The sequence below is a fragment of the Equus caballus genome, chromosome 24 (genome assembly GCF_041296265.1).
Source record: "Equus caballus isolate H_3958 breed thoroughbred chromosome 24, TB-T2T, whole genome shotgun sequence".
Classification (NCBI taxonomy): domain Eukaryota; kingdom Metazoa; phylum Chordata; class Mammalia; order Perissodactyla; family Equidae; genus Equus; species Equus caballus.
Genome location: NC_091707.1, coordinates 26,341,300 through 26,355,849, shown reverse-complemented (window position 1 = coordinate 26,355,849; position 14,550 = coordinate 26,341,300). Strand labels below are relative to the sequence as shown.

The 14,550-nt window shown below is 37.6% G+C and overlaps 1 protein-coding gene across 50 annotated transcripts in view; it reads right to left on the bottom strand.

Moving 5' to 3' along the window:
- GPHN (gephyrin) overlaps window positions 1-14,550 on the bottom strand; it is a 562,862-nt gene that overhangs the window by 49,984 nt on the left and 498,328 nt on the right. For all 50 annotated transcript variants that reach the window (XM_023627936.2, XM_023627927.2, XM_070249606.1 and 47 more), the window contains one exon: window positions 10,743-10,864. In XM_023627936.2, coding sequence (XP_023483704.1) covers window positions 10,743-10,864 — 122 coding nt within the window. The remainder of the gene's footprint in view (window positions 1-10,742; window positions 10,865-14,550) is intronic.

Here is a 14,550-nt window from a genome sequence, read left to right as displayed (position 1 = left end):
GAAGAATGTGTCTAGAGGGTATGATGTCTTTTGACTATTATATCTTTTCAGATTTCAATCTGATTGCTTTGGGGGCCCACTCTCAGTTCAGACTTTCTTGCTTTTTAAAATTTGTATCTGCCTTAAATTACCATAATCCAGATTCTGGCATAAAAATTCTTTTTGCTTTACCATCAATTCTGCTATAAAATTCAAAACTAAGAGACAGCCTTTACCTAAGTTTAGATTTTATGGATTTCAGACAGAGATTCAGAATGCAGATGCAGTTTTATTTAAAAATATTTAATATAAACACACAGATGGACGACAGCTGCTAATTAGTTTCCCTTTTCATCTGTTACACAATTGTGAGCTGTATCATTTTAAGATGAGTGAATATGACAGTGTGAGAGAAAGAAAAAAATTCTAGGATTTGGAGATTAACAAATAGTGGCAGTTGATCATACTAAGATAATAAAAAATAGTTCAGGACATATACTAATCAAATACTAATTTCTTCATAGGTCAAAGAAAATATTTATAGTTGAGGAATTTATCTGTGTGTCTATTTCACGTATGGAATCAAACTACATACTACATTTACCCATCATTTAGTCTTTTTTCAGGCCCAGTGGGTATTCAGGCACTGTGGAGTCACACAAAGAAAGAAGAAAGCACGGTCCCTGCCTTTAAGTTTACAAGCTAGTGCAGAAAGGATATGATAACAATTTAGGAAAATGAGCGACGTAAGCAACAAAATTAATATCATTGATTGAATTCAAATACATTAATTAAAACGAAAATACTTACAAGGAGAAATGACATAAATGTTGAGAATTGGTTAGGAATAACTAGGAAAAGCTTTATGGAAGATATTACTTTTTATGGGGCTGAGGTAAGAAAACAGTTTCTAAAAGTACAATAATACCTAGAGGTTATTCTTAGAAGAATCAGTAATAGCAACTCCTCAGGATTAAGAAAGGCAACTATAATAGCCACTCAGAAAGTCTGTCACCGAGAGTGGGGAGAGTCTTTTGTCATTAACATGTTTCTTAAGGCAGAAAGAAATATTTTTGGTTAACTAATAGAAAACAAGAAACCTCTGCTGATAAATGATCAGAAAATAAATCTGTTAAGTTAGCTCAAAAATTAAAACTTTGCATTTTGAGCAGAAAAGGGTGTTTATTATTACTATAAGGGAAACAGGCAGTTTATAAAGATGACAAGAACCAATTAAATTCAGATCTAAATTCTCCCTGATAATTAGAAATTTCTACTTGTAGAACATCTGGTAAGCACTAGGAAGCTAGGATATGCTTGGTTCACAAATGGGAAGATGTAAGGCACTGGGCTTTGCCCAAATAATCACTGCTGTTAAGTCTATCTTGATAATTCCTGCTAAATGTGTCAGCTTTATAAGAATCCAATTTGCTATCTCAGGGCTTGTTCCCCTTCTGTTTCATACTTTAATGTGAAGAGGCAGCTTTTCAGATTGGCAGCAGCAGGAGCAGGCAATTCAAATCCAAAACACCAATCAATGACACAGCCAAGCAAGCCCACCATGATATGGTGGGACAGACTTCTGTAATGGCAATTTTCCAGAAGGGGGAGCCCTTTTCTTAATCACGGGAATTTCCCAGCCCTTCAGGCCATGAAGGGTTTAACTGTCCAAGTCTGCAGTTTGGAAGCTACATTACCAAGCTCTTTTAAAGTTGATGTAGAAATATAAACAGTTAATAGTTAAAATCAGTTTTAGGAATGGCATAAATTTAACACTGAACTTTATTTTAAAAATTTTCCCCAAGTGGATTCTGTATATTTGGATCATGATTACTGCTTGTTACATTCATGAGATAAGTGTGTAAGATCATCTATTTAAGCCTGAAGAAGCAGCTCCTCAACTTCTTAAATTAGAAGCTTCCTAAATCCATTTGGAATTTTGACACCCCCCCTCCCCCATTTTCTATTTCTTTTTCTTCAGAAATATAAAACGAATCATCCCAGCTGCAGGGTTTTACACTGTGCACTTTGTGGGATGTGTCTCAGCTACTAAGGCAATTATGTAGTTGGTGGCATACTTTCTGGTCTGCTTCTATGGCTAAGGTTTTTGGACTCACTTTGAAGGGGCTCTGTAGGATTCTTCTGGATAACTGCACAGTTGAAAGTTTCTAGGATCCATGGAAGGAGACGGTGATACAGAAAAAGATGGCAGCGCTGTCTAATCTAGGAGCTATACTCCTACTAAGTGCTGTGGACACAGGGTTACCAAGACACAGCTTGTCCTAGCTTTCATGGAGCTTATAGTCTGACAGGAAGGAAAACAACCCTGGCTCAATAAGAACAAATCCTTTTCCCACCCTGTTTAGGCGACACAAGATAGCAATGTCTCTAAGAAATTTTACCAGGAAATTGAGGGAAAGAAAAAAAATGCAAAAACAAAGAAGCACGTAAATGCCCAAATGACCAAGCTCTTATCCAAGTCTGGCCACAACTGTCTTGGCTGGCACATATAGTACTCTGTACTTATTTACCTATCGAAACATCTTCATTTTTCTTAGACTCTTTCTCCACAGTAGGGAAACAGTAGCTCATGCTTCCTAGGAGGACAAAAGGAAGCTAACAGATTATTGAACCAGACGTGGGGAGAAGAAAACTAGGACATCTACTGCCCCATATTCAAGGTAGAAATAGGATGGAACTTAGAAGTAGTTTATCCCTATAAACTCACACTAATTTGTGTCAGTTTGAAGTCTCACCTTCTCCCTGCTATCATCATAGCTTTGCATATGGCAGACACTCAACAAATGGTTATAAAATGAAGAAAATAAAAATTTAAAAATACTCTCAAAGAATTGCAGGTATATGCCAAGACTTAGTTATAAAGATGTTTCTGATTTATTTACAGTTGAGAAAGATTAGAAACAACCTAATGTCTGACAACAAGGAATTATATAAATAAATCATATTATACTTTATGCTAGAGAATAATATGTAGGCCTTGAAATGATATAGCAGAGGACTATGTAATGATGTGGACAGGTGTTTATGATATATTGAGTATAAAATGGAAGGTTAAAATAAGAGTATGATTTCTTTGTTTTCTTACACACACTCACACACATATAAACTGTACATCCATAGAATTAAAGAATAGAAGAAGGGTAACACTGGGTAATGGGATTATGTGTTAATTTCCTTTGTTTTTTTTTAACCGTTTTCTAAATTTTCTTCAATGAACATTTATTTGTTCTAAGATTAAAAAGTTATGTGAAAAATGTACATTTAGAACATCTAGAACAATGGCCCAAGAAGTGCATAATAGAACTGGACCAGGAATAGAAGATGGCTGTGTTATCCCCAATTAAAAATCTTTCAGTGTCTTACTACTAATTATGACTCCTTAAACAGCATTAAAAGATACCATGTAGTCAGTACAAAGCTGACTGCTTCAGGAGAGTCTTCTTTGCACAGGTAGTTCCTAACTCCCAGTTTATGTTCCCAGAATTTATATGTAAAATTGGTTGGTTGAAACCTGGAATACACTTCTATAAAAACAGTATTATAGATGGTGGGCAAGATTCTATGATAGTTAGAAAATCAAACCTTAATTTAGATCATAATATTACTAATACATTGCTGAATTACTCTTTGGTACTAGCCTGAATTGTGGAAGCAAGATAGAAGATCAAAGAAAGCTAGCTGAAATGCAAAACATTTATTTCTGGTATCTTCCCACCTACCTTTCTATGGACCTTTCCTGCCGTCAAATGCACTTCTTGCCAGGCCCCCAGTATCTTGCTATACTGAGGTCGTGACGCGGTCCTGTTCAGGGTTTGCCCTGTGCCTCAAAGAACTCCAAGTTCTAAGTGATTTGCTTCTGTTCATTCAGGACATCAGATTTACCCAGATGTTGGATGTCTGATTTGAACTAATTCATATTATTCTGCAAACAACTCTCTCTCAGGTAGAATACTTTTTAACACAAATGGCTCTCCAAATATTAGATTATCAGAAAGATTGGCAAAGTGAACAGAACCCATTTAGCCAGTGTGCAGGATACTTGCACTTAATAAAACACTTCTAAATAGGCTGGATCTTGAGGGTCAAGGAACAAGGAGATTAACCGGCCCTCTAAACTGTTCTTGCTGTTCATGGCTTTCCCCCTTTTCACTTCTCAAAAAACTTTTTCTCTCTCCCTGCCCTCCTCCCCCACTCCCCATAGAAGATACTATGAACTTGGTCTAACAAATTACCCAAAGGTAATAAATGCTGCAAAAGCAGCCCCTGAAGTTGTGGGAGGAAAGGTAATGAAAGAGATTATAAGAGGAAAGGGGCTTTTCTCTTTATGGAAGGAAGAGCTATCTATTTTATAGTGAATACGAATAATTAGGGTCCAGAATGTACACTTGAACTACTGTAACATATCCTCCTGTCATTTTTCCCCACTTCTATACCACTAAAGATCTAGGATTTGGCAATTCAGGTCCTTACAATTAATTTATACACAGAGACAATATATATATATATTTAAAGTATGCTTTTTGGTGAGGAAGATTGGCCCTGAGCTAAGATCTGTTGCCATTCTTCCTCTTTTTTTTTTTTCCTCCCCAAAGCCCCAGTACATAGTTGTATATCTTAGTTGTAAGTCCTTCTAGTTCTTCTGTGAGGGACACCACAATGGCATGTCTTGATAAGTGGTGTGTAGGTCTGCACCCAGGATCTGAACTGGCAAACCAACCCAGGAATGCTGAAGCAGAGTGTGTGAATTTAACCACTACACCTCCAGGCCAGCCCCAACATGGTCAATATTTAATTCAAAATTTAAACTAAATTTTCCTCTCTGGCTTTTGAAATGTTCACGGCTACTATTTACTTAGGAATTTTATTCATTAAAATGGATATAGCCTATTTAGTTTATTAACGTTAACAGTAATGAGTTGAGGGTGTTAACCAGAGCTAAAAGGTCAGCATGGTAGAGAAAATGGTGAAAGGACCCTGGAGTTAGACAGGCCTGGGTTGGAATCCTTACTCTGCATTTTACTAGTTGCATGACTCTTAACAGATTATTTAATTTTTTTAAGCTTCAATATTATTATCTACAAAATAGGGACAAAAGACACTTATCTGACTGTGTTGCTTTATGAGGCTTAAATAAGTATGTGAAAGAATGGACTATGGTGCTATATAGATATAGTAGATACTCAGTAAAAGTTAGTGTCTCTTCCCACGTAAAGACTGACATGTTTGAAGTGAGGAGGCTTGAGAAAATGGATGTGGATTGGGTAGGGAGGAAAGAGAGGAGGGAATAGAATTGAAAACTTCCTTGTAGCTCTTACTAATAACTGTTCTATTCATCTCTGTAGTACAAAAGATGGCACAATGCCTGACATAGCATAACCCTTCATAAAAGTTTGTTTAATTGAACGCGTTTATATAATGATAATACATGTGTGTGTGTGTGTAAAAGCCCAATTCTGCCACAGGTGTATAATCTGCACCTTAGGAAGACTGCATTGGTAGCAGCATAGAGGGTGAGTCAGAGGGGAACAAGACTTAAGGCAGGGAGACCAATTGAGAGGCTAGTCTCACATATCCAGACAAAAAATAAATGAAGCTCCCCACTAAGCCAGGACAGTAGGGATGAAGAGATGGGAATGTAGAGAAGAAATACTGAGGAGGGAAAATCTATAGGACTTAAATGTAGAGGTGAGTGAAAAAGAGGAGCTATGATGACTTCCGTTCAGGTTTCTTCTGGCTTGGGTGACTGGGTGGATGGCGGTGGCAGTCACTGAGACAGAAGAATTAAAGGAAACGGAACAAGAAGGCAGTGGGGAGGGGCACTGAGAGAGGTTGGGGGATGACGAATTTAGTTTTGGATACGTTGAGTTTGCAGTGACTATTGAACTTAAAGAAGATGCACCTAGTAAGCAGGTGGATTTAGGCATGGGCTCAAACAGAGATAACATTTGGGAGTCATTAGCATAAGAAATTAGAAGGACAGAAAGCCAAGGGTGAGCCATGGGGACACCTACATTTAGGGAATGAGCACATAAAGAGGAGCTAAAAAAAACCAAGAAAGCATAAACTACAAATGGAGCATGAAGAAGCGGAAATGGTGTATTGCTAGAGAGGGATGTATAATTGTGATAAGAGAGACCTAACAGCTGGGTTTTGGAGACATTTTATTTGTGTTTCGAGACACATACCATTTCGATGAGGCTTTGTAATCCAGACGAAGATAAATCAACAGTGACACTCTTCTGTTCTATTTAATGGGCTTCACAATGTCTTTTTGAATTAATCTCTTTCTTTTTAATTCTACTTCCAAGTCTGAGTTTAAGCTCTGGAACTTTCTGAAACATTATTTTTATTACTGGGTTGTATTTCTAGTACATGTAATTTCAAGGGCAAGATCTATGTTTGTTTCAGCTTTGCATCTTCAATAGCCTTTGGCTTAAAATTCATAGTAGATGCATGACTAAATTTACTATATCCTTGTTACTTCCTGTGGCCCATGGACCAGCAGCTTGGTATCCTTGGGAGCTTGTCAGAAATGCAAAATCTTGGCCTACTCCAGATTTGCTGAATCAGAATCAGTCTTTTTAATATGATCTATAGGTGATTTACTTAGGTACACAATCAACACCTCCTGACTGACTGAACAATGAATAAACAAATTGTATTGTTCTTCTTATTGCTAGTCTGTCTCCAAATTTAGCTCATGTGATACACCTTGGTCAAATTACCTTTCTAAAATAATGGTTTATTAAGTGAATTCTCGTTAAAAAAAAAAAAAGCTTCAAATTTAACTGAATTGGGTAGTTCTGCCTGGATTGCAAAGCCTTTCAAAATCTGGCCTCAAATTTCTACCAAATTTACCTGAATTATCCTTCTACCTGAACCTCTTATTCTAATCAGTTTGGCCTGACCTGAGTGTCTGTTCATTTCTACTTCTCTACTCCCCTATTTTTTCATTCCATGTTTCCTACTTGATTAACACACTCTCTTTTTCTAACCATACAAATCCTATTCATCCTTCATGTTCTAGCTAAATGAGTTTTATAAAACTCTCTCTGACCACCCCAGCCCATAGTGATGCTTCTCTTCTGTCTTGGTAAAGCTTATCTTCATAATGATAGCAGAGAACTGTGGACTGCAAATTTCAAGAAACCTATCAAACCTATCTTGATTCAAGAAATCAAGAAATTTCAAGATTCCATTTCCACCTCTGCCACAAACTTGCATAATGCTGGGCAAGGCCAGTTAAGATCTCTGGGTTTCAAAATTTGTCCTTTTAAAGAAAAACACTAGGAAACCCAACAGTACTGTGTTCCACGCAATGTAAGAAAATATGTCTTAGGGGATGTATTTTAATATACACATAACATTTATAAATGAATGGTTTTAAAATATAGTTGTTAACTCTCAGGTATTGAAGAAACCCTCCCATAATCTTCATTGTACCCTCTTTTTAAGTAAAAGTTACAATAAGCAAAGGCAAAAATTCACCACAATTTAATCCAAATAAGTTACAAAGTCTTACTCTTCAATTTTAGTATTGTTAAAATTATGGTAAGTGAGAAGAATGAGAACTGAGAAGTAGAATCATACAGAATTTAAAAACCAGACTTGAACCTTTTTTTTTTTTTTTTAGGAAGATTAGCCCTGAGCTAACTGCTGCCAATCCTCCTCTTTTTTTCTGAGGAAGACTGGCCCTAAGCTAACATCCGTGTCCATCTTCCTCTACTTTATATGTGGGATGTCTACCAAGCATGGCTTGACAAGCAGTGCCACGTCTGCACCTGGGATCAGAACCGGCGAACCGCGGGCTGCTGAAGCGGAATATGTGCACTTAACTGCTGTGCCACCAGACCAGCCCCATTGAACCTTTTTTTAAACGCAAGAATAGAGCTCTTACTCCCTACTGTTATCTCTCATAGCTGAGTAAGGGCTCTGTGCTCCCTGACATTCTTGAGCTATTTCTCTCCTTGCTTTAAACACAGGGTAGTTTCTCCCATGACCCTGCCTGTTTCCCTGGAGAGTCTCACATAGAGGCTTCTGTATGACAACAATTTGCTTTCATTAGCAAAGAGCTACACAGGAAAGAGAAGAATGAAGAGGGAGGCAACACTGACAGAATATCAACAGGCTGCAGATTAAATGTACCTGTTTCCTTTACTAAACTCCCAGCCCAGATTTCCATCAGAACAGTTATAAATCCTTTCCTCCCACATTCTACCTCTGCATTCTAAACCACTTCCTCTGGGCCTCTTCAATAGCACTCTAAGACTGAGAAAGTCTAGATTTGCATCAACCGTATTTTTAAAACATTGTTCTCATTTTATGTGAGGTATTTTTATCCAAGAAAAGGATATACACTAGACATCTGTATATTCTCAGAACTTCCAATATCATGCTTATAATTTTGTTGCTCTTTATATGCTGTCTTCAAGGTATATTTTGAAGTTACATGTAATATCAACATTAATTATTAGGAAATGTCTACCACAAAATCAGTAGTGTGGGCCCTAGAAATCAAATATTAGCATGTCAACACATAAGCCTTTCAATGGTGTTTTGGCCTTTATAGTTAGGTAATGGCAACGTCTATAGTATATCAAGTAACCTTTTTATGTATACAAAAGTACAACAATAGGAGAGAATGCACAGAATTGTAGTCTGGAACAGCTCAGGGTAAAAAAATGACAAAAAAACAAAAAAAAGAAAGCTTTTACCTTAAAATATTTCTTAGAGCTCATTAACAACTTGGAGGCAGGGCCAGAGCCAGTGGTGGGTAGGAAACAAGTTCTAAACAACTTGGTGAGTTTGTTCCCTAGAGTTTCAGGCCTGCTCTATGCTTTTAGAACTCCTGGATTCATCCTATCTCAGAAGTTAATTTTTGTTTCTCTTTTTTTCTGCTTTTTCTCCCCCAAATACCCCCAGCACCTAGTTGTATATTTTTAGTTGTGGGCCCTTCTAGTTGTGGCACGTGGGACGCCGCCTCAGCATGGCCTGATGAGTGGTGCCATGTGTGTGCCCAGGATCTGAACCGGCGAAACCCTGGGCTGCCAAAGCAAAGCGCTTGAACTTAACCACTTGGCCACGGGGCCAGCCTCAATTTTTGTCTGCGTTAAAGGTGCATCTGCATCAGGATAATTTTTAGGTGCTTCTTTATAAGAAAGGATAGGTTACTGGTCAGGTGCAAATTCAAAAAACCACCCCTTGATTTTTTTTCAGTGGGTTCTTTCTACTCCCTTCCCAGGGGTGGAGCCTAGGTCAGGGTGATATTAGGTAACCTGTGACACTGGCTTTACCAGCACAGGTTCTAAGTTGGCTGATTACTTAGCTATGGACTTCTCTAAAACTAAACATCCAGGTAAATACAAATGGTGAAGATTTTACAAAGAATGAGGCTTGAAAATATGTCTAACAGCCTCTACTCCAATGTCCTCAGAGAAAGAAAAAAATCAGGAGGAAAGAAGAAAACTTTAAAACAGATGATGCAAAAGCTACTATCTTTCAGGTTACTGGCAAGATTCTACATCCAAGGTTTGGATCGTGTTGTGTCTAGTTTGAGCCCAAGCTGGGGTTTATAGGTGTTAGAGCATACCTTGTGAAATGGTACTGCAGAATCTCTTCAAAAGCACGTTTGGGTCTTGGGAAAGCACTCATCTTAAGGGAAGAAGGAACCAGGCATAATGAACTTTACTCAGTGACAAGGTGGTGGTAATAGAGAAAGCGGTGATTATGGGTGACAGATATATCACGGTATCTGTCACTCAGATTTGTCTCCACAAGGCTGATGTTTGAGTATTTATAAAAGCAAGCACGCCTCTGGTAAACTGGAAACAGTGCCAGGAGAAAGATGGCCAAGCAGCAGTGTTGCATGGTAGTGGGATGCTCAGAAAAAGCACACTTGCTTTTGATCACATGTGAGACACAGGTGGGGAGCCACAGAAATAGTTGGGGAATTTAGCAGAGGGCTGAGTTAATTTCGTAAATGGTCTAATATACTCTTAGAGAGGGGCAATTATAGTCAATGTGCCTCCACTTGTAAGTGGGTGAAGTCTGGAGAAACTCAGGTTATATAAGGATACAAAAATCAATATAGAAGTCCTAGAAAACAAGTGTACTTACACTTCAAAGAATCAGATAGTGTTAATTTTGACATTCTCTCTTACTCTCCTCACCCATGATTTCCCTGTCATTTTTTTTTTTAAAGATTTTATTTTTCTTTTTTCTCCCAAAAGGTCCCCTCCCCCTGGTACATAGTTGTATATTTTTAGTTGTGGGTCCTTCTGGTTGTGGCATGTGGGATGCTGCCTGAGCATGGCTTGATGAGCAGTGCCATGTCTGCCCCCAGCATTGGAACCGGTGAAACCCTGGGCTGCTGAAGCAGAGTGCGCGAACTTAACCACTCGGCCACAGGGCCAGCCAACCTCCCTGACTTTCTTGAAACAAGTAGTATAATACCATCACCATCAGTTCCACTAGGATAAAGCCAACACTATCAAAAAAGATCCCTGTAAGCTTAACATACTCATAGGAGAGCAAAGTATTTCTCCTATTGTAGTAGGCATTCCAGGAAAATGTCTACCCCTAAAAGACATAGACATCTCCATAATTCTTTGGCTTCTGAAGAATGAGATATGTGAAAATTACGGTGTTAAATTTCTGTCTCTTTAGCAACAATCCTACCTAGTTATTACTCCCAAAATTCATATTTGTATAATAACAACTTCAAAATAAAATCCAGTACTTACTTGTCTCCCACAATTCCCAAGTTGATTGTGGGGTAACCATGTTCCTGAATTGTTGCTAAGAGGGTTGAACGATTGCTGTCTCGAATCTTTCCTGGTAAGAGGTCATCTTCAGGATTTAGCAGCTACAAAGCCAGAAAAACCACCACAAATTATTCTCTTAGTATAATGTTGCCTATTGTTAATGGAAAAAAAAAAAGACCTAGTGAACAGAGTTTAGCATATCTAGCACCTACAACAGTACCTGGCATGTAGAAGATATAGCTCAAAGGATCTTCATATAACTATTGATAGTAGCAAAGGATGAGAAAACATTCCTCCAGAATTAAAAGACTTGTAGAAATTTAAAAGGTGACCAAAAGCAGGCCAAATATCACACCAGCTGTGGCTACAATTTGACAATGGTGCTCTGGAGATACTGGCCTTCCCAGTGGTTGCTTACTGGGGTAAACTAAATGAAACAACTTTCTTTTTTCCTCCCAATATTATTTCCCAATTTGTCTTTCACTGAGAACATCTGAGGTAGAGATTGGGTGACATGATATTCTCAAATCTGAAGAGAACCATCATTTATCTTTTCCTTCAAGATTTTTGATCTCTTTTCTGAAGTGGGATCAAAAGTACCAAAGAAGTTAAACTTCTCTGAAGGAGAGGGAGATAGTTGTTTCTACTAGCGAACTAAAACAAGTAACACTTAACCACACATACCCACAATTCCATGACTCTGAATTGAATTACCCTGTAGAGATTTAGTATCTACTATTATATGTCTATGAAGAAAATATAAGAAGCTTATTTCATGTTAGGATGTTCCAATGAGACAGTGTGGCATAATAGCAAGAGCTTGGGATTCAGACAAGTTTCAAATTCAAGTTGCCCAAACACGTTATACCTTAATTTTCTCGTTCATAACATACAGTAATAATAATTACCTTGAAAAGTAGTTTTAGGGTTGAGATAATGAGAACTTGGTTAATATAGATAAACATACAATAAATGTGATTGTCTTTCTTTTTTTTATAATATATGATACTGAAAGGGTACCTATTTTCCCCCTCGTTGTTCTCATGTTGTTACTCCTAGAGGCTAGTATAGATGGAATTAGTTTATAATGTGAACACAGATTTAGATTTATTAAGTTATAAAATACTTAGGAGTAGGGGGTCCTTAACACACACAGACACATACAACATACAACTTTAATTTACACATCAATTTTAAGATTTTTTTTTTTTGAGGAAGATTAGCCCTGAGCTAACTGCTGGCAATCCTCCTCTTTTTGCTGAGGAAGACTGGCCCTGAGCTAACATCCATGCCCATCTTCCTCCACTTTTTAAAATGTGGGACATCTACCACAGTATGGTGTGCCAAGCGGTGCCATGTCTGCATCAGGGATCTGAAGTGGCGAAGTGGAACGTGTGTACTTAACTGCTGTGCCACCAGGCCGGCCCCTAAGATGAATTTTGATTTCAGAAATATTATGAAATAAAAAAAAAAATACATCTTTGAAGTGAGAAAATCCAGGACATTATTTTAGGAGGCTGAAGGCAAGCCTGCACATTTCAGATGCTTAGACTACCAATATGGCTAATACCTAGGGCTTCATATCTCAGTTCTACCAAACAGTAACCTGTAACCCCGTCAATCTTCCTTCTGACTCATTAGTGAGATCATATGGCTAAACGCTTGGCTTTATGTTGGAAAAGGAGTAGCTTTGCAATCAACTGTTCCCTTACAACAGCTGGAGAAAAACTCTGATTGTCTTATTCAGTGTATTAATAGTGCATTAATTTAACTTAATCAGATGCCATGTGACATTGCAACCCACTTCCATCCTTAGTCACTGGGAGAGCTTGGAAAATTGCTATTGCGGTGCTAATATAGATTAATTTTCTAATCTTAATTAACACACGGTTATTGAAGTTATACATTTTATAAAGGCCAAACCTTGCAGCTCTTTAACTCCATTAATCAGACAATTTGCTTCAGAAAGAAAACTATGTGGTTATATACTTTTGTTTTTACAAAAGAACACTGACCACCAACTAAGTAAGATTCCCCCATTATTAGGATGTTTTCTTTTCCATTCATGTTCCTTCCTGTTATTTTGCTGCAAACAGTTCTAGAAATAACAGAATTAGAGATCATTGGAGAATGAGTTATTTGTCTGTAATTGACATAGTGAAGTAATAGTTAAATGAGGGTGTGGGATTTACAGTGCATTTTAAGTATGCTCAAAGAAAACATACAGAATTGAATAGAAGATTATAAGGCTGAACACAATAGGATAAATTCACAATATTCCCCTTTAAAACTGAATCATTTTTTGGTATATTTCTGGTCATCTCTGGAATGACGCCTGAAACTTATTACAGTTAAAATGCAAATTAAAAAAAAAACAAAGTAAAACAAAACATAACCCATTATTTCCATACCTTGTTACTTTCCTATCACATATTAAATTTCAATTTCCTGTTTCCGTTATTTTCAATGGTGCCACTATCTTCCCAGCTTTCAAAGATTTAACCTCTGATTCTTTTTTTTTCCTTTGTAGTCCACCATCTTTCCGAAGGTCTCAATCGTTAACAACATCTTATTCCATCTCCTCCTTGAGTTTACATTTTCATTTACTCTCTTATCACCCTCTCCCTCAATTTCAGGCATTTAATATGTCTGAATTTCTGCAAAAGCCTTATAATTGTCTCTTGCTTACAAACTCTTTCCTTCTGAGAAATAAAACAGAAACATCAACTTGCAAAACTGTACAGTTATTTACATAACAGATAAACTGTACCAAACCATGACAAGTAACTCAAACTATCTTAAAAATCATATCAAATTGTCTTAACAGAAGCTAATTCAGACCTGTAGGCTCCAAGATAAGAGCAGGAACAAACTGAGTCTATGGTAATTTGTGCTCCAAAGTTAGGACTTACTGTTTCAGCAACTCACCTATTTTACAAAATCTGACCAGCCTCTGCCTAGACCTTACTTACTAACTTCTACCTTAAAACCACCCCATGACCTAACCCAGTCCTCAAAATCCTGTAAGTATCCTTCTGTAATTTCCCTGTTTTGAGATACTAACGAGACTCTGTCCAGGTGAAGCTCTCCCTTGCTCAGAAACTTTAATATATCCAGCTTTGTATGATCTACAGGTTCCCCTGGTGGTCTTTGTATTAGACCTTTGATACTCCTGGAGGTCCTACCAAGTCTTAGGTAAGACCCCTTGCCATCGGTATTCTCACACTGGTTACACCGCACTTTACTCAGGTCTCTTAAGCCTCTTTGCTTGGAGGATTCTTTGTCTATGATCGTAAGTCCAGCACTTTATGTTAAGCTCTGATCCTCTTTTGTTGAGCTCCCAAAGCTAGCTGATATTTACTTTGTTTGCTCTAAGAATAAGGTTCCCAGGATTTTTTGGTTATCTGACCGAATTTATACTAATTTCTGTTTTCCTGGGTGAAGGTGTGCTAAAGCACAGATTTGATACTAACCATCTTGTTTGTCAGCTGGCTACATTGTTGTGTCTCTCTAAGAATGTTTCTTAGTTTACTTACGTTTGAGAAATTGGCTTTGGAACAGATCTGGCCTGCTGATTTTAAGTGTCAGCTGTCACGGGTTCACACTTAGTGTTAAGGACTTTAGGCATAATGTCTAAGTGATATCTTCCCTTTTTGATTCACCTTTAGCTAATTAATTCATGGATTCATCTAATAATAAACTTGTGCTAACTCCTGGCATAACTCCAGCTTCTGTTTTATCTTTCTTGCATTTATCTTTCTAAAAAGCATAATTTCATCAAGGACCC